The following is a 26,730-nucleotide window of genomic DNA, read 5'->3' on the forward strand; positions in this document are numbered from 1 at the left end:
TCACCACAGGTATCGCCAAGACAATGAAATGGAAATCTTTGATATCACAGCTTAAATAAACGATGAAGAAATGTTGCCAGGTAAGAAAAAGCCGACATATGGTGGTTCCCGACCGCTCTGTGGTTCACACCTGGGACGATATCTTCATTAAACATACGCTGCCTTCCTGTCAGATTATTGGGTAATTAGCAGACCCCTCATGTCATGAAGAGCAGAGAGCAGTCAGCCCTGAACCCTCCTGCTCCTGAATGAGCGTAAAGGTTTATCTAGAACCAAGACAGAAGCAGAGCCTGGATGGACAAAACAACCGCTCACTCATCTCCCTGAAGCTGTTCTCTGGGATGAATTAAGGGGCAACCTCCTAATTATCTTAGTAGTTATCTTAATATGAGACTAACGTCCACTACGGGACCGCCTTCCCCTCTCGTCTCAGACGCCATGGTGGACACACAACATTTATCACAACACACAACACTCCAACATAATCATGCTGTCACCACGCTGCAATCATTCTTTTCTGAGATGATTCTCCACTCTGCTCTCCCCATTCAGCCTTCATGAAGCTCGTCTGGGGAGGGTTCTGAATTTTGTCTGGACTCTAAAGGACACACAATTTATGTCTGGACTCACAAAAGGGCACACACTTTATGTCTGGACTCACAAAAGGGCACACACTTTATGTCTGGACTCACTAAAGGACACACTTTATGTCTGGACTCACTAAAGGACACACACTTTATGTCTGGACTCACTAAAGGGCACACACTTTAGGTCTGGACTCACTAAAGGACACACACTTTAGGTCTGGACTCACTAAAGGACACACACTTTAGGTCTGGACTCACTAAAGGACACACACTTTGTGTCTGGACTCACTAAAGTACACACACTTTGTGCCGGACTAACTAAAGGACACACACTTAAATTACAATGAAATGGGATCTTAAAACCATCAGCCAGACTTCGCTGGTACAGAAAGAGCATCAGCCAAACCAGTTACCTGGAGACAGTGAGCAGACCAGTGAGTAGACCAGTGAGTCAGTGAGCAGACCACTGAGTAAGTGAGCAGACCAGTGTGTAGACCAGTGAGTCAGTGAGCAGACCAGTGTGTAGACCAGTGAGTCAGTGAGCAGACCACTGAGTCAGTGAGCAAACCAGTGAGTCAGTGAGCAGAACAGTAAGGGGAGTCATGGAGACCAGTCACATACCACATGATCCAGCCTGATAGTCTCTGGAGAGAGCAGGGTGCCTGCACTCAGAGAGACCCTGATGGTTGTGATGTGATCATAATTATATCTTCAATGAGCGAGTTAACAAAGTGCACTCTCAATTCATAACGGGAGCAAAAACAGTTCAGAAAGACTCATTTTAATGGTTCAATATTCACCGTCTTCAGAGAGATGCTCTCCACATTATCGTCATCTGTACTCACCGCAGTACCAGCGCTGTCACGTCAGAGAACCTCTCCAGAGAACCACTGGTCTGATGCATCCTGGACTTCTGGGTGGTCCTGCTCCCATCAGACCACCTCAGGCCCAGCGATCCTCCCATAATACTAATATTATAATACAAATATCAGAACAGTAAATGATCCTCTCAGGGAAATACTAGAAAGCATAGAACAACTTGATCTCAGCATGAGAATAAAGTCAGAGAAAACATTTTCCTGTAAAGAGTATTGTTATTATTAGACCCCCTGTACTGCAATGTGTTACCCCACCCAGAACCCTCCCCCCCCCCCCAGGTGGTTCTCTGCCAGGCAGTCCTCAGGGATCGAGCTGACCCTCCAATGCTCTACTCCTCCACCCAAACAGGTTACGACACTACGCCTCCTACTCCTCCCAACCAAACACTTTACTACACTACGTCTCCTACTCCTCCACCCAAACACTTTACTACACTACGCCTCCTACTCCTCCACCCAAACATGTTACTGCACAAAGCCTCCTACACTGAGTCTACATGTCAACGGTCACTTGAACTCGACTTTAACGTTCATCACCAATCCTGGCGTCATCCTCACGCATCCACACATTCGTCCTCCTTCTGACGTCACCTGACCGCTTCCTCTCCGACCGGTGGCGCATCACACGGCCTCTCGTCGCCTGTCCGCTCGCTGTCTAACTTCCACCACCTGCTCGTGAATTATTATTAACCACCTGCGGACCGCACGCGACGCACGTGCAGCTGCACTGTGATTAACATCTTCTCTCCCGTCCTCCCTCTCCCCTCTCCCCCTCCTTCCTCCCCTCCCCTCCTCCCTCATCCCCTCGCCCCCTCCCTCTCCCCCTCCCACCCCCCGCCTAACTATTGGTCCCGTGGTATGCTCGCGCGGCCAATGCGCCTCCCCGCCAGACTGCGGTTGGATTCGCGAAGTTCTCCGCGCGCAGTGAAGCTCTCCTCTTCTCTCGCGCTTGTGGAGCTATGACCCGCGTGCTGTGAGCTCGAGACATGGACACCACCGCGCGCCGCAGACTGTCCGCGTGCCTCCTCGTGCTCCAGGTAAGACTGCACGCCGCGGGGACGTCATGGGGGGTCTCCGTGTCTCCGCTCCACTCCGGTCCCTGGGGGGGGGGGCAGCTAGCGGGACTCCGGTCTCTGTAGGGGTCCGCGTGTCTGTGCGTGTGCGTCTCTTTGTGCGTGTCTGCGTCTCTGTGTCTCTGTGTCTCTGTATGCGTCTCTGTGCGTCTCTGTGGGCATTTTCGCGGGGACTGAGTGTAGATCTCAGCCAAGTCTCGCTCTGCCGTCACATTGGTATTCCGCGCGGCTATCGAGACGCTCTTTGGCGCCACTGTGAACCAGTAGGACCAGGTCCTACTGCTGTCCAGGTCCTGTTGTAGACCAGGACCAGTACACGCGGAGCTCCTGACGGGTGTGTGTGTGTGTGTGTGTGTGTGTGTGTGTGTGTGTGTGTCTGGCCTCCATAAGTTTCTTCTGAACGCAACTGCAGGTGTCATCATGTGGTTCAGCGGAGCTCCTGAGCTCTCTGTCAGGAGGGGGTCTCCTGGAGGGGGGAAGTCTCCTGCCGATCCGGGTGCTCCTGCTCTGGTTCTGCTCTTCAGGTCTTTACGTCGTCAGGGCTGATTACCGCTGGTTACTGCTGGTTACTGCTTGTTACCACTGGGTACCGCTGGTTACTCCTGGTTACCACTCGGTACCGCTGGTTAGAGTCCACACATGAGCTTTCACACACCGCCTCTCTCAGCTCGCCGCACCGCTCACCCCCGCCCAGAACCGTGTTTACTGGCCTTGGGTTCTAACAGAGCTCTGACCTGGAGCTCTGACCTGGAGCCACAAGCTCTGACCTGGAGCTCTGACCTGGAGCTCTGGAGCTCCGTCCTGGAGCCCTGGAGTTCTGACCTGGAACTCTGACCTGGAACTATCAGGACCAATGCAGAAACGCACATCTCTCATGCAATCTAACAATAACACAGCTGATAGACCAAACTCTCCTCTCTCCTCTCCTCCTCCTCTCCTCTTCTCTTCTCTCCTCCTCTCTGCTCTCTCCTCCTCTCCTCCTCTCTCCTTTCCCCTCCTCAGCCATGTTTTATTCCCTCATATTAATGTCTGTGGGATCAAGTGAATCGATTTTATGTAGGATCTGAAATCCTTTGCAGCTAGCCTACCCCCACCACCCCGACCCCCACCACCTCCACTCCCACCTCCTCCACCACCACCTCCACCCCCTCCACCCCCATCTCCACAACCTCCACCCCACCTCCTACACCCCCACCTCCTACACCCCCACCTCCACCCCCACCTCCTCCACCCCCACCTCCTCCATGGGGAGCTAGAGGTCTCTGCAGGTGGAGCAGTGAGTCACAGTAATGTCCTCTGAAGGCTCAGCCCCATTCCCTCCCTTTGGGACCACATTTCTCATCCTTCTCCTATCTATCCCCCCCCCCCCCTTCTCTCCCCCTCTCTGTCTCCCCCTCCCCGATTTCACTCTCTCTCCCCCTCTCTGTCTCTCCCCTTATCTCTCCCCTCTCTGTCTCCCTCCCTTATCTCTGCCGCACTCGGTCTCCCCCTATCTCTCTCTCTCTCACCCTCTGCGTCTCCCTCCTATCGCTCTCTCTTTCTACCTTCACTGTCTCCCTCTCTCTCTCTCTCTCTCTCCCCCTCTCGGTCTCCCCCTGTTTCTCTCTCTCTCTCTCTCTCTCTCTCTCTCTCTCTCTCTCTCTCTCTCTCTCTCTCTCCTCTCTCTCTCTCTCTCTCTCTCTTCCCCCCCCCCCCTCTCTGTGTCCCCCTCTCTGTGTCCTGCTCTTATTATGGGATGTGTGTTCTGTTGACCCTCTCTCCAAGGGGAGGATGGCTGCTTGCTTTCTAGGCTGTGATTGCAATCATTTGGGACCGTAACACCTCTCTGTCGGTCTGTCTGTCTCTCTGTCTGCCTCTCTGCCTGTCTGTCTGTCCCTCTGACTGCCTCTCTCTATGTCTATCTGTCTCTGTATCTGTCTCTCTGATTGTCTCTCTCTCTGTCTCTCTGTCTGACTTGTCCCTAACAGTGGTGTTGATGTACAGAAGACAAGACTGGTCCCGCTGGTGTGTGTGTGTGTGTGGGGGGGGGGGGCAACAAAATCGTGTGTGTGTGTGTGTGTGTGTGTGTGTGTGTGTGTGTGTGTGTGTGTGTGTGTGTGTGTGTGTGTGTGTGTGTGTGTGTGTGTGTGTGTGTGTGTGTGTGTGTGTTCTCTACTTTCTAGTGCAGAGCCGTAATGGATCAATGAAGACATGTGACTCTGAAGTTCTGTTCTGTACTCCTGACTCCTCTTATACTGGAGGATCCTGTACTGTTCGTTAGTCTTCTGTCGCTCCTTAAATGGCTCTTTAGAAGAGGTGATCTCATCGTAGCCCAAGTGTGGAGTGATGGTTCCACTGGGTGGAACGATGGTCCAGGGTTCCTCTGGGTGGTCCAGATGGTTCCTCTGGGTGGTCCAGATGGTTCCTCTGGGTGGTCCAGGGTTCCTCTGGGGGGTCCAGGGTTCCTCTGGGGGGTCCAGGGTTCCTCTGGGTGGTGCAGGGTTCCTCTGGGGGGTACAGGGTTCCTCTGGGGGTGCAGGGTTCCTCCTGCCTCTCCTGCTGCTGTAACGTTCTCTCCTTGATGTTCTTCATGGTACATTATGGCTGATTCCGCCCTCACAACCATTCAGTGATTCAATGGTTTCTACAACAGGAGACTGTACATCCACCTACTCGGGGATCAGGGATGTTTTTCTGCCTCTGATCCATACAATGTTGGCTGCTTCTTAATTGACTTTATTTCCATTAGCTTCATTAAGTGTTTAATTACCTTTTTAGGGAAACATGGAACTTTCAGGGACATACGTGTGTGTGTGTGTGTGTGTGTGTGTGTGTGTGTGTGTGTGTGTGTGTGTTCTCTCTCGTTGTACGCCACCTACATTATTTTAATTGGCTTTTTGAAGAACGTCTGTGAAGCAACACTTTAGACTAAATTTTTACTCCCCCTCCCTCCCTCCCTCCCTCCTCCCGCCCCCCCACTCATCAGTGTACGGCTCAACACCTGAAAGCGTGTTTGAAGTCGGCTCACTCTGAGCAACACATCCACACTGCAGCAGCAGCTCTGAAGAGCAGGAGACGGAAAAGAGCCCTCCTGTCCTCCAGCACCTCCCTGGTCCTGGGGGAGACCGCGTCCTGGGGGAGGCCGGGTCCTGGGAGGAAGACTCTACAGCCCGGGTCCAGTTGGACCAGTGGGAGCCTGTAGAGACCAGTAGGACCAGTGGGAGCCTGTAGAGACCAGTAGGACCAGTGGGAGCCTGTAGAGACCAGTGGGAGCCTGTAGAGACCAGTAGGACCAGTGGGAGCCTGTAGAGACCAGTAGGGACCAGTGGGAGCCTGTAGAGACCAGTAGGACCAGTGGGAGCCTGTAGAGACCAGTGGGAGCCTGTAGAGACCAGTAGGACCAGTGGTTCCATTATCACTTCCTCTCCACGCTCCTCACGCTTTGCTGGACCCAATTTCCCGGTGCGGCGGTCTCCTCGGGGGGGGGGGGGGGGGGAGTCAGGAGGGGGGAGGTTGTTCTGCTTGGATGGGCTGTTGGTGATGGGGTTGAGGATGAGGGTGGGGTTGGTGGGGTTGGTGGGGGTGATGGGGTGAGGGCGGGGGTGGTGGTGGGGGTGATGGGGTGAGGGCGGGGGTGGTGGTGGGGGTGATGGGGTGAGGGCGGGGGTGGTGGTGATGGGGTGAGGGCGGGGGTGGTGGTGGGGGTGATGGGGGTGGGGGTGGGGGGGTCGGGGAGGGACACGGTAGAATCCAGCGAGGATAAGCGCTTTGCTTGGACATCGGCCTTATGACCACACAGACACACACGTGCAGTGCACGCACACACAAACACAAGTACACACTTATACTCGCACACATGTACACACGTAGTTCTTTCCCTCATTTCTTGTATAAATTACAGAATCACATGGGCTTCTATTCCAGACAGACAGGCAGGCAGACAGGCAGGCAGACAGACAGGCAGGCAGACAGGCAGACAGGCAGACAGGCAGAAAGACAAGCAGACAGACAGGCAGGCAGAGAGGCAGAAAGACAAAGCCTGTTAGTGTGTGTGTCAGACGTGGTGTTGGCCGTTTCCTACTGGGAGGGTTCAGGGGGATTAGAGATATTGAGTTTGACTTCTTAAAGATCAATCAGAGATAATTATTCAGACTGTCACATGGTCTCTGTGACACACACACACACACACACACACACACACACACACACACACACACACACACACACACACACTCAGACTCAGTAGCGTCTCTATGTACAGTGTGTGGGTCTAGAATCCAACCGAGACCCACGTTGTTCTACTGAGAGCTGCGAGGTTCTTCTGTACGCTCAGCCAGGTGATGTGGAGCGACTTTATCATTGAGTCCAACACTTGAGTATCCAGCGTGATGGAGGCTGGATTAGCTCTAAGCCACTCTGCAGTCTGAGCTGGAGGCTGAGGGAGAATATTAAATCAACATGTCATCTGACAGCAGCTCTGAACTCTGAGAGTGAGGACACTAAAACCAACCTCCACCACTACCTCCACCTACACCCCACCTCCACCTCCACCTCTCCTCCACCACTACCTCCACCTACACCCCACCTCCACCTCCACCTCACCCTCCACCACTACCCACCTCCACCTCACCCTCCACCACTACCCACCTCCATCACTACCCACCTCCACCTCTCCTCCACCACTACCCACCTCCACCTCACCCTCCACCACTACCCACCTCCACCACTACCCACCTCCACCTCTCCTCCATCACTACCCACCTCCATCACTACCCACCTCCACCTCTCCTCCATCACTACCCACCTCCATCACTACCCACCTCCACCTCTCCTCCACCACTACCCACCTCCACCTCTCCTCCATCACTACCCACCTCCATCACTACCCACCTCCACCTCTCCTCCACCACTACCCACCTCCACCTCTCCTCCACCACTACCCACCTCCACCTCTCCTCCACCACTACCCACCTCCACCTCTCTTCCACCACTACCCACCTCCACCACTACCCACCTCCACCTCCACCTCCACCTACACCCCACCTCCACCACTACCCACCTCCACCTCACCTCCACCACTACCCACCTCCACCTCACCTCCACCACTACCCACCTCCACCTACACCCCACCTCCACCACTAGAGGGCATCAGGTGAATCACTACCTGTACTATCACTTCCTAGCTCCACCTCATGCCAATAGAGGGCGCTCCCAACTCGTTTGTTCTATGTTGTTGTCCTATGGCAGGGGTGCCCAACCTTTTTTGACCCAAGATCTACTTTTCAAGTAGCCAACCTCCCGAGATCTACCAACAAACCTACCTTCAAGCGGGGAGGGGGGGGTAGAGTACAATTGTTGAGGGGGAGGGGGGGGGGGTAAATCAATGATAATCAATGATCTTCCTCCCACTCAGGGTGAAAATGGTAGGTCTTAGCTCGTTTCCCCTCAGCCATGCCAACGTTTAGGAGTGTGTAACTACTACTGTTGACGGCTTTCAACTGCTGTTGACAGCGCATGCGCTACCGCGCGTATATGTCCCGCGCAAATGTTCTTTTATTAAAAAAAAAAAAATAAAAAAAAAAAATTATTTTTTTTTTTCTTCACCCCTCGCGGTCGACTTGGGATCTGTCGGCGATCGACTGGTAGACCGCGATCGACTAGTTGGGCACCCCTGTCCTATGGTGTTGTGTAGTTCTATGTTGTTGTCCTGTGGTGTTGTTTAGTTCTATGTTGTTTTCCTGTGGTGTTGTTTAGCTCTACGTTGTTGTCATGTGGTGTTGTTTAGTTCTATTATGTTGTCATGTGGTGTTGTTGTTTAGATCTATGTTGTTGTCATGTCTGGGAGTCTCATTAAAAACAAAGAGCTTTTTACTGTCACACAGTTAACAGACAATAAAGTTTTATTTGAACACTGAAGTGGCATTCTGTGGCGGCAGCTGGTTCTGTAGATGAATCGACTAATGGACCTGAGGTGTTCAGTGAGCTCAGGGAGCAGCTGGTTCAGATTGCGGTTCTGTTCGCTAGTCTAGGAGAAAGAACAGAAAGAGACAGAAAGAGGAACTCATCCAGATCACCGCTCTGGAGCCCAACGAGGAGATTAGTGGAGCATTAGAGGAAGCACTGGTAAAACAACTGACAGCAAAATACTGAAGCACATCTTTAGAGCTCAATGGTGAGCAGAACCGCTGAGCTGAGTGCTGCTGAGAGTGGTGCGCTCCAACTCGCTGGGCTCAGCCAAGACATGTCCTCCCTGGTGTCTTCAGAGAAGTTGGGTCCACCTCCGTCTCAACGGGTCACGTTCAGCTTCCTCCCAGGCTGCTGAACTGTACGCTGAGCTGTTTATTCATGAGCGGTTCTGAGCTGTTTGTTGAGCGGTTATGAACGTTTGTTCACTGTCCGGTAGTGGGCAGGTCCAGCAGGGTCCAGCCGGGCTGAACCAGAACCTCCCCAGCAGGTGTGTCGCGCCACGATGACATTTAGTGGCTGAAGGCAGCCAAGCCAGCGTGTCATTGGCCGCCGACGTCTCGGACCACTTCCTGTAACGTCCCTTTGTGGACGGGACCTGGCAGAGGGTGTGTGTGTGTGTGTGTGTGTGTGTGTGTGTGTGTGTGTGTGTGTGTGTGTGTGTGTGTGTGTGTGTGTGTGTGTGTGTGTGTGTGTGTGTGTGTGTGTGTGTGTGTGTGTGTGGTCTCCAGGCGCAGGAAAGGAGGAGTCATCTCACGCTCTTCGCTTTCTGCTTCCATTCAGTTTAAATGTTTCTCGGTGACATTTAGAAAATGCTCAAGACTGGAACTATTTTATTTATCCAAACAGAAACGGGGGACATCAGTCTGTAGGCTGGGAGCCAAGACATGAAGGGTCAGTAGAAGGTCTCTGGTTCTCACAAGCAGATATCGGATGAAAGTGCCAGGAGGAATGTTGTAGTCCTAATGATCAATAAGTTGTCCTGGTTGCTGTCCTGGTTGCTAGCCTTAATGATCAATAAGTTCTACTGGTTTACAGTCCTAATGATCAATAAGTCGTACTGGTTTGTAGTCCTGATCATAACGTTTTACTGGGTTAGGTTCTACACCCAGTGGCGAGACTTGGTTCAACACCCAGTGGAGAGACTAGGTCTTACAAATCGCTGTCTGGGCTCAGAGTTCTAGGTAGGAGAGGACATCCCCATGGTTACAACCCCCGGCAATTATGCAATCTATATTTTTGCAGCCAGTAGCCGCTGGCGTATTAACGTTGGCCCACACACACCGTGGAGTTTTACTCTGACTGCCATCACAGTAACAGCTCCCTAGACAGAGCCTGACATGTATTAGGTTCCTGAGTCACAGGAATACATGCATGCTTGAATGCATGCTTGAATGCATGCATGCATGCATGCATGCATGCATACATACATACATACATACATACGTATGTATGTATGTATGTATGTATGTATGTATGTATGTATGTATGTATGTATGTATGTATGCATATTCTGAGATCAGAGCAGAACGCCCACAAAATTGGCTGAACAGACTGGGAAAAAGGGATTGTACACCAGTTTTTTCTTGATTACACTTTTAAAGTAACAGTGATATAATAGCATAACCTACTTGGTTGATGATCCTAAATTACATAGATCTTCATAAAGCTCTTGGGTTCACTGGCACAGTAGATTGTGGATGTTTCAGATCCTGTACATCAGTAGGTGAGCGATGGAGTCCATGGCCTAATCCCAAATCAGCCCTGAGGACTGAGGACTAAGGACTCATGGATTGAATTGATCTCAGGTGCTAAGTGAGTGAGAGAGCACATGTAACCTTGGCAATGTTTGATGACAAAGATGTTGCTGGCACCTGCCGGATTGGGAAATCTCATTTTTTGTTGTTTTTTGTTCTTTTGTAAATGCAATGAAAACCGTCGGCTACAGCAATTTATTGATATTAGAAAATATAATTTTTACTTTTGAATACTTCAGTATAAAGGATTTATTGAATATTTTAGGTTATTGGCTGATCAAAATGATCCGGCTCACTAAAAAGAGGCCGAAATTCCCATCTGGTCGCGCATTGACAGTAGCGTTGTCTTGTTGTTTACCTTCCTAATGTCCGGATTTCCCTATGGTCTACGGCGCGGTAAACGTCACGCTAAACAACGCTTTGAACTGTGGTTAATTCCCTTTGGTGAAGTCTGCACTGATGCGGACTCAATGAAAGGGCTCGATAAGTGTGGACTCAAACCCTCACACCCTTTGGAATTCGACATTGGGACAGCCCTAAAGCCTTAATAATTTCGCGAGAACGCGCAATAAAGTCTGTGAGTCCGTGAGTCCGGACATTGGGATTGGGCCATCGTTGTCCTCCAGCAGAGAGAGAGAGCTGAGTGTTTGGCGACTCGCTTGGCGAAGACACTGCTCTAGGAACCACAGCCTGGTGTCTCGGGGCAGATGGTTCCTTTGTCTCCGATGGTTAGACAGTCCAGAGACAGGTCATTAGGGAGCAGGTAGGGGTTAGACAGTACAGAGACAGGTCATTAGGGAGCAGGTAGGGGTTAGACAGTCCAGAGACAGGTCATTAGGGAGCAGGTAGGGGTTAGACAGTACAGAGACAGGTCATTAGGGAGCAGGTAGGGGTTAGACAGTCCAGAGACAGGTCATTAGGGAGCAGGTAGGGGTTAGACAGTACAGAGACAGGTCATTAGGGAGCAGGTAGGGGTTAGACAGTCCAGAGACAGGTCATTAGGGAGCAGGTAGGGGTTAGACAGTCCAGAGACAGGTCATTAGGGAGCAGGTAGGGGTTAGACAGTCCAGAGACAGGTCATTAAGGAGCAGGTAGGGGTTAGACAGTCCAGAGACAGGTCATTAGGGAGCAGGTAGGGGTTAGACAGTCCAGAGACAGGTCATTAAGGAACAGGTAGAGATTGGTTATCCAGGATGGTTCAGGTCGAACGCCGCATTAGTCTAGAAGAGGTTCATTTTTTCCACTTGCCCGCTAAGACTTTCTATTATTAATTATTAACTCCTGAATGAATAACTCAAACTATGAGCAACTTTCAAGGACACATGAAATGGGAATGCAAAAAAAGAAAAAAAATTGTAATAAAATATAAGTCTTTATGAAAAGAGGTTGTTCGTTAAAGGAGTGTTTTATCATCTAGTACTGGAACTAGTACTCAGTACTCCATCTCGTACTATGAATATTACTGTACATAGTACTGTATCTAGCACTGAGGTACTGCATCTAGTACTGTATCTAGTACTCAGTACTCCATCTAGGACTGCATCTAGTACTTGATCTAGTACTCCATCCAGCACCGAATATAGTACTGTGATTAGTGCTATATGTACTCCATCCATTCCTCCATCCCTGTAGTGACGTAGCCTTACCTGTCTCCTGCCTGCCTGGCTGCAGTGATTTCCAGTTGGTTAACGAGACGTTTCACCAATCATGTCATTAGTGTTTATGGAGTGTGTTTTGGTGTTCTGCAGAGGAGAACCGCTGTTAATGTTTCCTCTACTGCTTAGCGCTCTAATGGGATTTGTCCAATCTGCTTTGGTTACCTTGAGTTTTGTCCCAGTTCGCTTGTTGAGGATGAAATGTGTTCCCCACTGCGGGCGAGGTTCTCCTCCACCCAATTCATGTTTAGCAAACTGCAGTAAACATCTCACATGCACTAACTCACTCCTCATGGAAATCAAAGAATTACCCAGTGACCCCCACCTCCCCTCTGCCCTCCTCCCCCTCCTCCCCCTCTCCCCCCTCGCCACTTCTCCTTCGCCCTCCTCTCCACCCTATACCTCCCCTCTGCCCTCCCCTCCACCCTCTCCACCTCCCCTCTGTCTTCCTCTCCACCCTCTCCACCTCGTCTGCCCTCCTCTCCACCCTCTCCACCCTCTCGACTTCCCCTCTGTCCTCCACCCTCCTCTTCCCCCTCCCCACCTCCCCTCTGTCCTCCGCCCTCCTCTCCAGCCTCTCCACCTCCCCTCTATCCTCCACCCTCCTCTCCACCCTCTCCACCTCTCCTCCTCTCCACCCTCTCCTCCTCTCCTCCTCTCCACCCTCTCCACCTCCACCCACTCTGCCCTCCGCCCTCGGGGCTCCGCCGTGTCTCCACTGATCTCCGTCCTCTCCAGGGGTGTGCTGCCTTAACCAGCTGACCTCCAGGAGGTGTCCATCAGCGCTTTCCTTAAAAGCTCTTAAGTCCCCGATCCAGATGTCTTCTGCCTCGCTGCCTCGCTTGCTGCTGCGTTCTGATTACAACCGATAAGCGTGTGTGTGTGTGTTAGTGTGTGTGTGTGCGCCTGTGACTGTGACACACACACACACACACACTTCGATCTTAAGTCTTTTATGTTGCGCTTGCAATGCTGATGTCTGAACGGTTTCTAGATCTCTGGAGATAAAGGTTTCCTTGGAGAGGCTTTAACAAAATAGCTAGGTCTCGGAACGCAAAATGGCCATGAAACCACACGCAATTCTTTGAAACAATGCTACGCAATGCTACGAGCTACGCAATGGTACGCAATGCTATGAGATTCTATCTTCTACTCTCTCCTTTCTAAACTTTGATGAAAAGAATCAGCTAGCATTTTAGCTCCTGCCAGGCTCAGTCATATCTGTAAACCGATCAGTCTCAGAAGACCATGACCACGTCTACTCACAGATCTGAAGAACACACGAGAAGCAGAGCAGCAACACTGAATAAATCACTTCAATCTTAACGCGAATAACCTTCACTCATCAAAATCTGAATAATCTTCACTCTAATGTAAATCTTAATATCCTCACTTTGTTCTAAACCTGAATAACCTTCACGCTAATCTACATCTGAATAAACCGTCACTTTAATCTAAACCTGAATAAGCATCAGGTTGATCTAAGCCTTAATGTGGAAGGCCTTGACCACGCTGAGCGCCCAGCGAGGTCACCCCCAGACTTCACTCTAACGCCAGCCAACCGTTTAGAGGAGATGAAGACCGCCGCTGGGGTTCAGAACCTCAAACAGCGCAGTGATCCGATTGGAAGCTTCAGTCAGCCATGGTCAAGGTTTGCTTTAGACTTTGAGCGCAGCGGCCAGGTGGAGAAAGTGAGTTGTCGGCTCCGCCCAGGGTGGTGACGGTGCCTCCACCCTGCTGTGGTAACACCACGGCGGTCAGGGTCCCTCCACCCTGCTGTGGTGACGGTGCCTCCACCCTGCTGTGGGGCAGTCCCATGACGTCTGTCCCCCGCCGGTCAAACTAAGGTGGTGTTTTATGGCCCGTGTGTCTCCTCCGTCACACTGTGCGGCAACGAGGCCAGGGGGCGGAGCCGTCCGGAGGCCGCCGCCTCCTTAATCTGTTAGGGGAGTGCTCGCCTCCTCACATCAAGGTTAACCCGCTCTTCATCCCTCCTCCTCTTCCTCCTAATGGATGGCTGCCTGCATGCACAGAGTGGAGGTAGCGAGGCTGTGGGGAATGGGGGACATCATCACCAGACCACCACTCACTCACTCACACATCCATCACAGGGGCACAGTGTGTGTGTGTGTGTGTGTGTGTGTGTGTGTGTGTGTGTGTGTGTGTGTGTGTGTGTGTGTGTGTGTGTGTGTGTGTGTGTGTGTGTGTGTGTGTGTGTGTGTGTGTGTGTGGTGACCTGTTACATGTTTCCTCTGACCAGGTTGATGTGGTCTGTTAGGCTTGGTGAGGTTCTAATGATGTCATTGTCGGGGTTGTAGGTTCTGTACTCCGGTTATTGATGAACCAGGTTCTAATGAGATTCATAGATGCAGCTGAAGAGTAAGACAGGAGTGTTGAGGAGTGAGACAGGATTTTTTTTTTTTTTATGTTTTATAGAAAGGGCAGAACAGCTAGATACATATCTGTATATCACTATAGATTGGGACATTTTCTTTTTGACCATTTTGTGTGTTTTTAAGGCTAAATTTCGAAGTTATCAGTTCCAAAAAAAAAATCAAACATGTTTTCTAGCTCAAAAATAATCGTTTGAATAATCGTGATTTCAATATTGACCAAAGTAATCGTGATCATAATTTTTCCCATAATCGCGCAGCCCTACATGAGATATGAGGAGTGAGACAAGAGTGGGTGAAGCAGGAAAGCTGATGAGTGAGACAGGTGCATTAAGGAGTGAGACCGGAGCATTGAGGAGTGAGACAGGCGATGAATAGTGAGAAAGGCACTGAGGAGAGTGAGACGGGAGCGTTGGAGAGTGAGACAGGAGCACTGACGTGTGAGACGGGGAGCTGAAGAGCTCCTCTGTCAGCTCCTCCTCCCTCTATCTCCTCCTCCTCCTCCCTCTGTCTCCTCCTCCTCCTCCTCCTCCTCCTCCTCCCTCTATCTCCTCCTCCTCCTCCCTCTATCTCCTCCTCCTCCTCCTCCTCCCTCTATCTCCTCCCTCTATCTCCTTCTCCTCCTCCCTCTATCTCCTTCTCCTCCTCCTCCTCCCTCTATCTCCTCCTCCTCCTCCTCCCTCTATCTCCTCCTCCTCCCTCTATCTCCTCCTCCTCCTCCCTCTATCTCCTCCTCCTCCCTCTATCTCCTCCTCCTCCTCCTCCTCCTCCTCCTCCTCCTCCTCCTCCTCCTCCCTCTATCTCCTCCCTCTATCTCCTTCTCCTCCTCCCTCTATCTCCTTCTCCTCCTCCCTCTATCTCCTTCTCCTCCTCCCTCTATCTCCTCCTCCTCCTCCCTCTATCTCCTTCTCCTCTGTCCCCTGAGCCTCCTCTCCTCCAGTTGAATACATTAAACCAGCTTCAGGGTGGAGCAGCCGGGGAAACACATCTGGGACCGCTGTGGCTTCTACACCGAACCCCCATGTCTGGACCTGTTCCAATGGCCAACACTAACACACACACTGACACACACCGACACACACTGACACACACATTGACGCACACGCTGTCTGGACCTGTTCCAACAGCCAAAACTAAAACACATGTGGGCACAGTGACACACACTGACACACACATTGTCTGGACCTGTTCCAAAGGCCAACACTAGCACTAACACACTGACACACACGGACATACACACACTGACACACACACTGACACACACGGACACACATTGACACACACTGTCTGGACCTGTTCCAACGGCCAACACTAAACACACATGTGTGCACATATACACATGTAGGCACAGTGACACACACTGACACACTAAAACACACACTGACACACAGTGACACATAGTGACACACACTGACACACACAACCATTACAAAAAATCTTGAGCTTAATCTCATGGACGTGCTCCACAAAACAGGAAGAGAACGTTGTCAAAGCTACTAAACGGTCTACTGACACGTGAACCATCTTGACCTGCAGGACATTCCAACCAGTAGAGATTGTCTACACTTTGAGATGTTTGTTTGAGAAGTTAGGAGAGCATCTCAGGCTGCATGGCGCTGTGCACAGTCTTCACGGGTGCACACTCTTCACCTTGCACACTCCTGACTGTGTACACTCCTCACCGTGCACACTCCTGACCGTGGACACTCCTCACCGTGCATACTCTTCACCGTGCACACTCCTGACCGTACACACTCGTCACGTGCACACTCCTGACCGTGCATACCCTTCACGTGCACACTCCTGACCGTGCAGACTCCTCACCATGAACACTGCTGACCGTGCACACTCCTGACCGTGCAACCTCCTCACATGCACAGTCTTCACTGTGCACACTCCTGACCGTGCACACTCTTCACTGTGCACACTCCTGAATGTGCACACTGCTGAACGTGCACACTCCTTACAGTGTTGTCATTTAATATGCCCCTTCACATCAGAGAAGAGGAGGAGGAGGAAAAGCTGTGTGTGTGTGTGTGTTTGTGTGTCAGTCCAAGGTTTTAACTTAGAAATAGACTAGTCCTTTTCATTTATGCTGTTTATACCATATATATTTGTTTGCCCTATTTGTTGTTGTTGTTGTTGTGTTTGTCGTGTCTTCTCCTTACATTTAGCATTTCGTTTAGCATTTACCCTTAGCATCTACATTTGTTTATATTAGTGCTTTGTATTCTTATTGTATTGTAAAAAATAAATAAATATATTGACCAGTTCTATTTCTTCTGTCTTCAAATCTTCTTGACATGCATGGCCTGTGTCGCCTTCATTCAATCAAGAAGGACGTCTCCCCCTCCTCTCTCCCCCTCCCTCATGTCTCCCCCTCCCGTCTCCCCCTCCCTCATGTCTCCCCCTCCCTGGTGTCTCCGCCCCCGGTCCTCCTTTAATTACCTGCCTGCCCCTGTCTCAGTGCGTGGGAAACCCCGATCCTTGTTCTGAGATCTCAACAGGGTTGTTAATCAAAGCCATGATTATTGAATTAATGTGTAATTAACTTGTTAATTTATTGAATCTCACTGTGGCACTGGGCTTAATGGAGATGACAACTATTAAAGAGATGAGTTTGTTGGTGAGATGTGCCAGGGAAAGGGGAGTATGATGGCTTGCAGAGCTTTCCCTGTGAGTCCCTTTGTGATGAAGAACCAGTCAGAGCTGCAATTCGAACCACAGCTCTCCTCTCTGTTTACCGACGTTTAGAGGATTATGGTTGGGGCTATATTAGTTTAATACTCCTAGTAACACCGAGGCTGAAGATTGATTGATTTCAGATTCTCACTTTAATGAATGCCAGCTATTTACATGAATCAAAACTAAAACAGCTGGCTTTAAAGAGTTAGTGCTGAGCCGTATTAATGATCATGTTCACAACAATTATTATAGGACTTCACCCTCTGTTGAAGAGCCTTTAACTTTACATCTGACTGGAAATGTTATACCAATACTAGACCAGAGACCAGAGATATCTTCACCTCTTTTTACAGAAGGAGCTCACCTCCCGCTCCTCCCCTTTCTGTGCTGTATACAAACTCTTTCTCCTCCTCCTCCTCCAGCTGACAGCCTTCTCTCTCTCTCTCTCTCTCTCTCTCTCTCTCTCTCTCTCTCTCTCTCTCTCTCTCTCTCTCTCTCTCTCTCTCTCTCTCTCTCTCTCTCTCTCTCTCTCTCTCTCCCCCCTGATGTTCAGACCTCTCCCTGTATCCGGCGGTGTTGATCAGAGTGGTCCCTTCACACCTTTCCTCTAGATCCCGCTGCAGCCAGACCTCCTGCTGACGGCCTGATGGATTATTAACATCTTTTCATTAGAGATATCACAACACATCGCTGTCTCTGAAACACAGCAGGCTGCTTGCTGCTCCAATAACATCATCCTCCTGTCATTCGCATCAGCGCAATTCTCTCTCTCTCTCTCTCTCTCTCTCTCTCTCTCTCTCTCTCTCTCTCTCTCTCTCTCCTCTGTAATTGTGTTCTCTCTCCCAGACCTGGTTCTGTCAGGGCTGGCTGCTATCTGAGACATTAGGCGTGTGTGTGTGTGTGTGTGTGTGTGTGTGTGTGTGAGTGACATGTTCTGCAGAAATGTTCTCTGTCTTCAAGGTCTGATGCAGCGTTTCATGATTAACCACATCGCTACCCCCCTCCACCCAACCCCACCTATAACACACATACCCCCTCCTCCACCCAACCCCACCTATAACACACATACCCCCTCCTCCACCCAACCCCACCTATAACACACACCCACCTCCACCCAACCCCACCTATAACACACATACCCCCCCCTCCACCCAACCCCACCTATAACACACATACCCCCTCCTCCACCCAACCCCACCTATAACACACATACCCCCTCCTCCACCCAACCCCACCTATAACACACACCCACCTCCACCCAACCCCACCTATAACACACATACTCCCTCCACCCAACCCCACCTATAACACCCACCCACCTCCACCCAACCCCACCTATAACACACACCCACCTCCACCCAACCCCACCTATAACACACATACTCCCTCCACCCAACCCCACCTATAACACACACCCACCTCCACCCAACCCCACCTATAACACACATACTCCCTCCACCCAACCCCACCTATAACACACACCTACCTCCACCCAACCCCACCTATAACACACATACCCCCTCCTCCGCCCAACCCCACCTATAACACACACCCCCCCTCCACCCAACCCCACCTATAACACACATACTCCCTCCACCCAACCCCACCTATAACACACACCCACCTCCACCCAACCCCCCCTATAACACACACCCACCTCCACCCAACCCCACCTATAACACACATACCCCCTCCTCCACCCAACCCCACCTATAACACACATACCCCCTCCTCCACCCAACCCCACCTATAACACACACCCACCTCCACCCAACCCCACCTATAACACACATACTCCCTCCACCCAACCCCACCTATAACACACACCCACCTCCACCCAACCCCACCTATAACACACATACCCCCTCCACCCAACCCCACCTATGACACACATACCCCCTCCTCCACCCAACCCCACCTATAACACACACCCCCCTCCACCCAACCCCACCTATAACACACACCCACCTCCACCCAACCCCACCTATAACACACATACCCCCCTGCACCCAACCCCACCTATAACACCCACCCACCTCCAGGCAACCCCACCTAACTCATATTGCTGAGCGCGTTGTTCGTAAATGAAACTTCTCCAAATCCTGTCAGAAGTTAAGCAACACGTCTTCGTTGTATTGGGTGTTTGGTTCATTAGATTGGATGAGGGATGAGGGGTGCTTAGTGGCTGTGGTTATTTGGTTAGTGGCTGGTGGTTAGCTGGTTGTATCGGGTGTTTGGTACATTAGATGGATAATGAAGGGTTGGTTGAATGGATGAATGTTGATTTATTTCCTGAACGGTGGCTTTTGTTCATTCAGTTGTTTTGTTTCATTCCAACTGACTGAAGGAAATCCCTGGAGGAATGAACCACCGTTGGAGCAGAGTGGGATTGAGCTGAATGGGACTCAGGAGCTCCCTGAGTCGGAGGCTGTTGACAGGGAGCCTTGAGGCTGAGGCAGGAGGTCTTTGACAGGCCGCAGTCATGTGGCTCACATCTTTAACATTCCAACTCATCATTTATCCCCACGTTTCACCTCATATCTCTGTGTGTTCGTCAGGATCTGAATCGTCTCGTGGTCTGGGAAATAAGCCTAGAATATAATGTGGCCAATCACATCTCCAGCCTCCCCGCTGCCCCCATAGGTGGTCTGTTCTTCCTGCTCCTCCTGTCTGGTGCTCCTCCTGTCTGGTGCTCCTCCTGTCTGCTGTGTGTGTGTGTGTGTGTGTGTGTGTGTGTGTGTGTGTGTGTGTGTGTGTGTGTGTGTGGTCAGTCTCATTTCAGTGTAGATGTATGTTTAGCCTACACACACACGCAGGTCAGCTGGTGTGTGCGTGTCTGCATGTAAGAGCGATGCTTTATGAATATGAATTCATGCTCATGCTGCTCTTCTCCATATGTGAGGAACACACTGAGGAACAAACTGAGGAACACAATGAAACCTTCTGTTGGGGCCGGTGGAGACCCAGAGAGGAGACACTCGTCAGTCTTCCAGGACCGATTCATCATCCTCCCATCTCCTCCTGCTCTCTCTCTCTCTCTCTCTCTCTCTCTCTCTCTCTCTCTCTCTCTCTCTCTCTCTCTGTGTGTTCTGCATATGGACGTTCTGCTGCCATATTTAGAGCTGGCTGAATGAGTGTGTGGCCATCTGTTGTGGGGGGCCGGTTACAGCGAACACAGCCTACTGGGGTCCATGTCTGGCCTGCTGTCCCCTCAGTCTCTGTCCATCTATAGTCTCTCTCTCTCTCTCTCTCTCTCCAAGGTCACAGCAGTCTCTCTCTTTGTTCACGGCGGCAGTTAGGCCCCATTGGTTACCATAGAAACAACACGTTGGCGTGATTGGGATGTTCACACCTCGGGTGTGACTCACAGACCAGTATGGCTGACTGGGACCGGGGCCAGAGACTAGGGTCTCTGGTTCACTTTGGTTTCCCTCCAGGCAGATGACAACTGCCTGGAGTTGTCGACTAACTGTGACCCCTGCCCCCTCCAACGCAACCAGTAATTAGTCCAATTGTCACACACAGTCACACACAGAGATGAATACGAGCATGCACGTACACAAACAAGCTTGCACTCTCACACACACACACAGCTGTGAGCTCAGACACAAGATGGACGGATTGGTCTCTTTAAAGAATGAATTGGAAAAGGTTTGGAACAGAAATCCAATAATTTCCTGTGTGTGTGTGTGTGTGTGTGTGTGTGTGTGTGTGTGTGTGTGTGTGTGTGTGTGTGTGTGTGTGTGTGTGTGTGTGTGTGTGTGTGTGTGTGTGTGTGTGTGTGTGTGTGTGTGTGTGTGTGTGTTTTGTGTGTGTCTGATGTATCAGAAAAGGTTTGGTTGGTCCTCCGATGAAATGTTAGGTGATGTGATGTTAGGGGATGGTGATGTTAGGTGATGGTGATGGTGATGTTAAGTGATGGTGATGGTGTAAGGGTTATTTACTTCATTCAGATCCTCAGATTCCTTCAGGATCTTCTCGCTCGGTTCCCACGTCCGGGAACCTTCTGCTCTGCTCTCTACTCTGCTCTCTGTGCTCCAGGGAGAGGGAGCAGTTTCACTTTCCCAGATCAAATTGGCCCCTTATGGCTCCTCGCGTTGAGATGGCATGACCCTTCATCAGAAGGCATTCATCCGTTTGTGAGTTGCCAGGCGACACGTTTGAGAGGTGCTTCCACCTCTGACCAATAAGTGGGTTAGAAAAGGAGAGAAGCCTCACTGTGCTTTTTACGAACACAAAGCCTCTCTTGAAGGAGCCATACGTTTTAATATCTAGTGAACTGTTGTTCTGCCTTCTGAGCCAAGAAACAAACTCAGCTCTCTGCTTCAGAGGGACTTCAGAGGAGTGCTCCCAAACAGGAGCTGAGGTGTTCCCAGGGGTCTGCTCAGCCCCTCGGCTCAGGGGAGTGTTTGACTGGTGAACGTTTGACTGGTGAACGTTTGACTGGTGAGCGTTTGACTGGTGAACGTTTGACTGGTGAACGTTTGACTGGTGAGCGTTTGACTGGTGAGCGTTTGACTGGTGAGCGTTTGATTAAGCGGCTCTGAGGAGCAGAGCGGATGACAGGTTGGTTCAGGAGCCCAGATCAATGTGGACCAGAGCCATCGGTTATCACGCAGCTCATGATGAACATACCTCACCGCTCTGCTGGGTACGGGGTCTCCACTACGGGGTCTCCTCTCCTCCCCCCTCCTCCTCCCTCCTCCTCTCTCCTCCAGCCTCCTCTTCCTCCCTCCTCCCCCCTCCTCCTCCCTCCTCTCTCCTCCTCCACTCTCCCCCATCCTCCCTCCTCCTCCCCCCTCCTCCCTCCTCCTCCACCCTCCTCCCTCTGCCCACCTCCTCTCCCCTCCTCCACCCTCCCCCTCCTCCCTCTTCCCTCCTCCTCTCTCCTCCACCAACCTCCACCTTCCTCCCTCCTTTCTGCAATGGAGACACGCGGCCTCTGTCAACTCACTGTTTGTCTAGGGTAACACACAGACAGACAGACAGACAGACAGACAGACAGACAGACAGACAGACAGACAGACAGACAGACAGACAGACAGACAGACAGACAGACAGACAGACAGACAGACAGACAGACAGACAGACAAAATAGTTTTGTCATTGTCACACACACTTACACACAACCTGAGTTGAACGCTCTCTCTCTCTCACTCTCACTCTCACTCTCTCACTCGTGCGTGACATATTTATCAACTACGGGCCCATAGAGACAAGCATTCACTGTGTCTGGCAGGGCCTCACAGCCTCACAGCCTAGCCTCAAAGCCTCACAGCCTAGCATCACTGCCTCACAGCCTAGCATCACTGCCTCACAGCCTCACAGCCGCCAGCCTCACAGCCTCACAACCTAGCCTTACAGCCGCATAGCCTAGCCTCACAGCCTAGCATCACTGCCTCACAGCCTCACAGCCTAGCCTCACAGCCTCACAGCCTAGCCTCACAGCCTCACAGCCTAGCCTCACAGCCTCACAGCCTAGCCTCACAGCCTCACAGCCTAGCCTCACAGCCTCACAGCCTCAAAGCCTAGCCTCACTGCCTCACAGCCTCACAGCCTAGCCTCATAGCCTCACAGCCTCACAGCCTCACGGCATCACAGCCTAGCCTCACAGCCTCACAGCCTCACAGCCTAGCCTCACAGCCTAGCCTCATAGCCTCACAGCCTCACAGCCTAGCCTCACAGCCTCACAGCCTAGCCCATCAGAGCCTCTGTCCTGCCTCGCTGACAGACCCAGCCCACCACTGATCAGGTCTTCAGCTCTTTGATGCTAGCTGTTAGGAGCAGAGTTTGACATCGATGGAGTCTTTATTGAACCCTCTTCTGGCTGATCGCCTGTCAGGGTCCCATGCTGCTCCACACTGGCTGACACTGGTTGATTTTATTAAGGGCTCATCTACTAATCTGATGAGAATAGATCAAACGTGATTAACTCCACATGATCTTCTGTCCGTCCGCTCTGAACCCAGTTCGGTGCGTCTGAGGATGTTGACGTAGTGATGGATTATTGTACATCCTGAACCCGCCGTAGGTTAACGGCCTGTGATACACAATCAGCTGCAGGGGAAAATGCCATTAGGCCATTAAACGATCATCATCATCATCTCATTCCTAACACGGGGAAACGTGGTGCGATGCAACAACAATAAAATAACAATTAACGCGTGTATGGTAATTGTAATTCATTTTTAGTTTACACGTAATGAAGATTAAAATCGACTTGCGTTAACTTATTGACAATAATATAATTAATCAAAGCAACTGATAAATAGCGTTCAGTTATTTAGCGTAATGACATTCGGCCTTCCAAGAATAACATTAGCTGAACCAACGCTACTTTGGGAGGAACTTGTTGTGAGGAACCTTAGTACATGGCCATGGGTCTGGAGTCCTACACAAGCCAACATGCAGAACATGTACACACACGCACACCACATACCAGCACCACCTCCACCACCTCCATCACCTCCGCCACCAAATTCTGGTCGGTCGTAGGGCAGCAGTCTGGGAATAAATCCAGGACTTGCCCTCCTGGACTAGTCTAACCCCCCTGGACAGGGCTAGCCCCCCTGGTCTGATCTGGCCCCCCTGGACCGGTCTAAACCCCCCTGGACCGGTCTAACCCCCCCTGGACCGGTCTAACCCCCCTGGACCAGTCTAACCCCCCCTGGACCGGTCTAACCCCCCCTGGACCGGTCTGGCCCCGCGGTCTCTCTTACGGTTGCTGAGGTAGACCTGCTGAACTGATCTCTGCTGGTCCACGTGGTGAACATGCGACCCAGAGTCTGATTCTGTATTCAGACCGTGGTAATGGAAGATGTGAGTGAGGAAGTTGTTCTGAGCAACGCACAATTACAAACACAAAGCAAACGGAGGTTTCGTGGGTAGAATGTTTTTCCATTTATATTTCCAGAGACGCATCGAGCTCCTTGAAATGACCTGAAGGTATCGAGGCTTCGCTTTAGTAATTATTAATGATCACGTGACGTCGTAGAGGTTTGTGCTGCACACAGGATGGATTGCGTTTGGAGATTCAACTCTTCGGTGGATGTTAATAAATGTTTGATCAGATTCTCCGTGCGGCCCGACCGTTAGCAGGTCCCTCCATGGGGTCGAGGGGGGGCTGGGGGGGTCGGAGTGTCTCACAGCATAAACCGTGAGTGAAGCGTTCAGCCAGAGACAGGGAGGTCAGGGGGTGGAGAGATGTGGATCGGGTGGGCGAGAGAGCATGACACGCTAGAGAGAGAGAGAGAGAGAGAGAGAGAGAGAGAGAGAGAGAGAGAGAGAGAGAGAGAAGTGACAGGAGAAGAAAGAGGGAGCGAGCGAGGAGGAGGAGGAGATAAAACAAAGAGCGGGAGCAGCAGGAGGTGAAGGAGGCGTTCAGGGGTTGATTGAGGTCAGGCCTGAGGTACGGGGACGCTCGATAAGGAGAAAACCAAACAACACACCTCAATACTGAGGCTGACCTCCCTGTCGCCGCGGTGATACTCCCCCCCCCCCCCCCCCCCCTATTCTTATCGGACCACTCCCTGTGAGCGATGCTGAGCCGATAGACTTGTTCCTGCAGTGTGGTGAGGTGGGATCAGTGTGGGGCGTGGGGCGGGGGGGGGGGGGGGGGCAGACCGGATCGCGTTGGGGGGAAACTGAATTTGTTCCCCTGAAGAACATAAGTGGATCCAGCTCAGTATTGTTTGTTATTGTTGGATTCCTGGAAAGCCAAAGTGTCTCAAACAGCCGAATTAGTTTGACCTTTCTGTTGACCCAAGGCTCTCACTCCCTCTTCTCAATCACACACACACACACACACACACACACACACACACACACACACACACACACACACACACACACACACACACACACACACACACACACACACACACACACACACACACACACACACCCCTTTCTGTGTTTAATAGAATACAGGTTGTACGGTACACAGAGTTCTATAAATAACACCTGTGGCTGCAAGAGTCTGGGTTAGTGCAGGGCAGGTATATAAATACACCAGCATACGCACACACGCACACGCTCTTACACACGCACACGTTCTCAAACACACACGCACGCACACCCTCTCACACACGAACACACACGTTCACGTTCTCAAACACACGCATGCACATCCTCTCAAACACGTACACACATTCTCAAACAAAAATGCACGCACACACACGTGTTCACATAGTGGCAGAGATCATGGTCTCCACGGAGATATTACATTACCCTGTCGCTGTACACCTGATTTGGAAGTGAAAGATTCACCCTTTTGGCCCTTCCTCTCTCCCCTACACCTTTCCTCTGTACCTCCTTCTCTCTCTCTCTCTCCCTCTCTCTCCCTCCTTCTCTCTCTCTCCCTCCCTCACTCTCTCCCTCACTGAGCCTCTCTCTCCCTCCTGCTCTCCCTCCCTCACTCTCTCTCTCCATCCATCTCTCTCCCCCTCCTTCTCTCTCCCCCTCCTTCTCTCTCTCTCCCTCCCTCCCTCTCTTTCTATCTCCCTAGCCCAGCCTCTCTCCCCCTCCTTCTCTCTCTCCCCCTCCTTCTCATTATCTCCCTAGCCCAGCCTCTCTCTCCTTCCTGCTCTCCCCCCTCACTCTCTCCCTCCCTCCCTCTCTCTCCCTCCCTCCCTCTCTCTCCCTCTCTCCCTCCCTCCTTCTCTCTCCCCCTCCCTCCCTCTCTCTCCCTCCCTCCCTCCCTCCCTCTCTCTCTCCCTCGCCCAGCCCCTCTGCTCATTGGCTGTGGTTGTGCTGCTCAGTGAGCCAGAGGTCTGAGGTCTGTCCTGAGGAGTGATACCAGATGATCCTCCTCACCTCCGCTGACCCCTTCTCTTCTCTTCCTGCATTAACCCACCGCTGGAGGCTCTCTGATCAATACTGCCATTGATCAGAACCGTTCAATATGCTGGGGGGAATCTAAAGTTACAGCGTTTAGAAGAGCAACGGGAACGTGGATTTTATAGAAGTGTGCACGGAACTGATTGGTTGTTGGACCTTCTGATGTCATCAACCAGATGTGATAATCAATTTAACTTTATTCGAATACCACCTCTGGAGCAGAACAACAACACAAGCTGCTCTGGGGGCGGAGCAACAAGCGGCCGGAGACAAGAGGGGCGGAGCTAAGTTGGAGACGACTCCTTCAGACCGAGGGGTGGGATAGGGGAGCTCTCAGGGTCTAAGATCAGGGATTTCAGATATGGAAGCTCTCGGGGTTAAAGGCCAGGGGTCATACAGATAAGGAAGCTCTCAGGGTCAAAGGTCAGGGGTCATTCTGATAGGGGAGCTCAGGGGTCATCGATGTTAACGTCAGTGGTGGACCTCAGTGTTCTACAGTACTTGACCTTTGACCCTGCTGTGTTCCCAGATGTTCCATGGCCAAGCCCAGGAGGACCGTGGAGGGGGCGGGGCCTGCATACCTGGCTTCCAGGTGAAAAACTACCAGCTGGACTACAGCGGAGCCTTCAGGAAGGACCGGGCCCTGGCCCAACGTGAGTCACTGACCTCCTTGGGGGGGGAGGAGAGGAGAGGAGGAGACATGAGAGGAGAGGGGAGGGGAGAGGACAGGCAGGTTGGGTGTTGTCTGTCCGCACTTAAACTTCTTCACAGCTATATTTGTTGTTTTCTGTACCAAGGATGTGCATTTTCGGTGCACACACACACACACACACACACACACACACACACACACACACACACACACACACACACACACACACACACACACACACACACACACACACACACACACACACACAC

The 26,730-nt window shown here is 51.5% G+C and overlaps 1 protein-coding gene across 1 annotated transcript in view; it reads left to right on the top strand.

Annotated features, from left to right (window-relative positions):
* Window positions 1-2,339: 2,339 nt before the first annotated feature.
* The window catches only part of LOC132464419 (cadherin-13-like), a 33,584-nt gene continuing 9,193 nt past the window's right edge, over window positions 2,340-26,730 (top strand). The window contains exons 1-2 of the mRNA XM_060060779.1: window positions 2,340-2,502; window positions 26,339-26,462. Of these exons, the coding sequence (XP_059916762.1) occupies window positions 2,452-2,502; window positions 26,339-26,462 (175 nt within the window). The 5' untranslated portion in view covers window positions 2,340-2,451. The remainder of the gene's footprint in view (window positions 2,503-26,338; window positions 26,463-26,730) is intronic.

This window comes from Gadus macrocephalus, chromosome 9 (genome assembly GCF_031168955.1).
Source record: "Gadus macrocephalus chromosome 9, ASM3116895v1".
Lineage (NCBI taxonomy): Eukaryota > Metazoa > Chordata > Actinopteri > Gadiformes > Gadidae > Gadus > Gadus macrocephalus.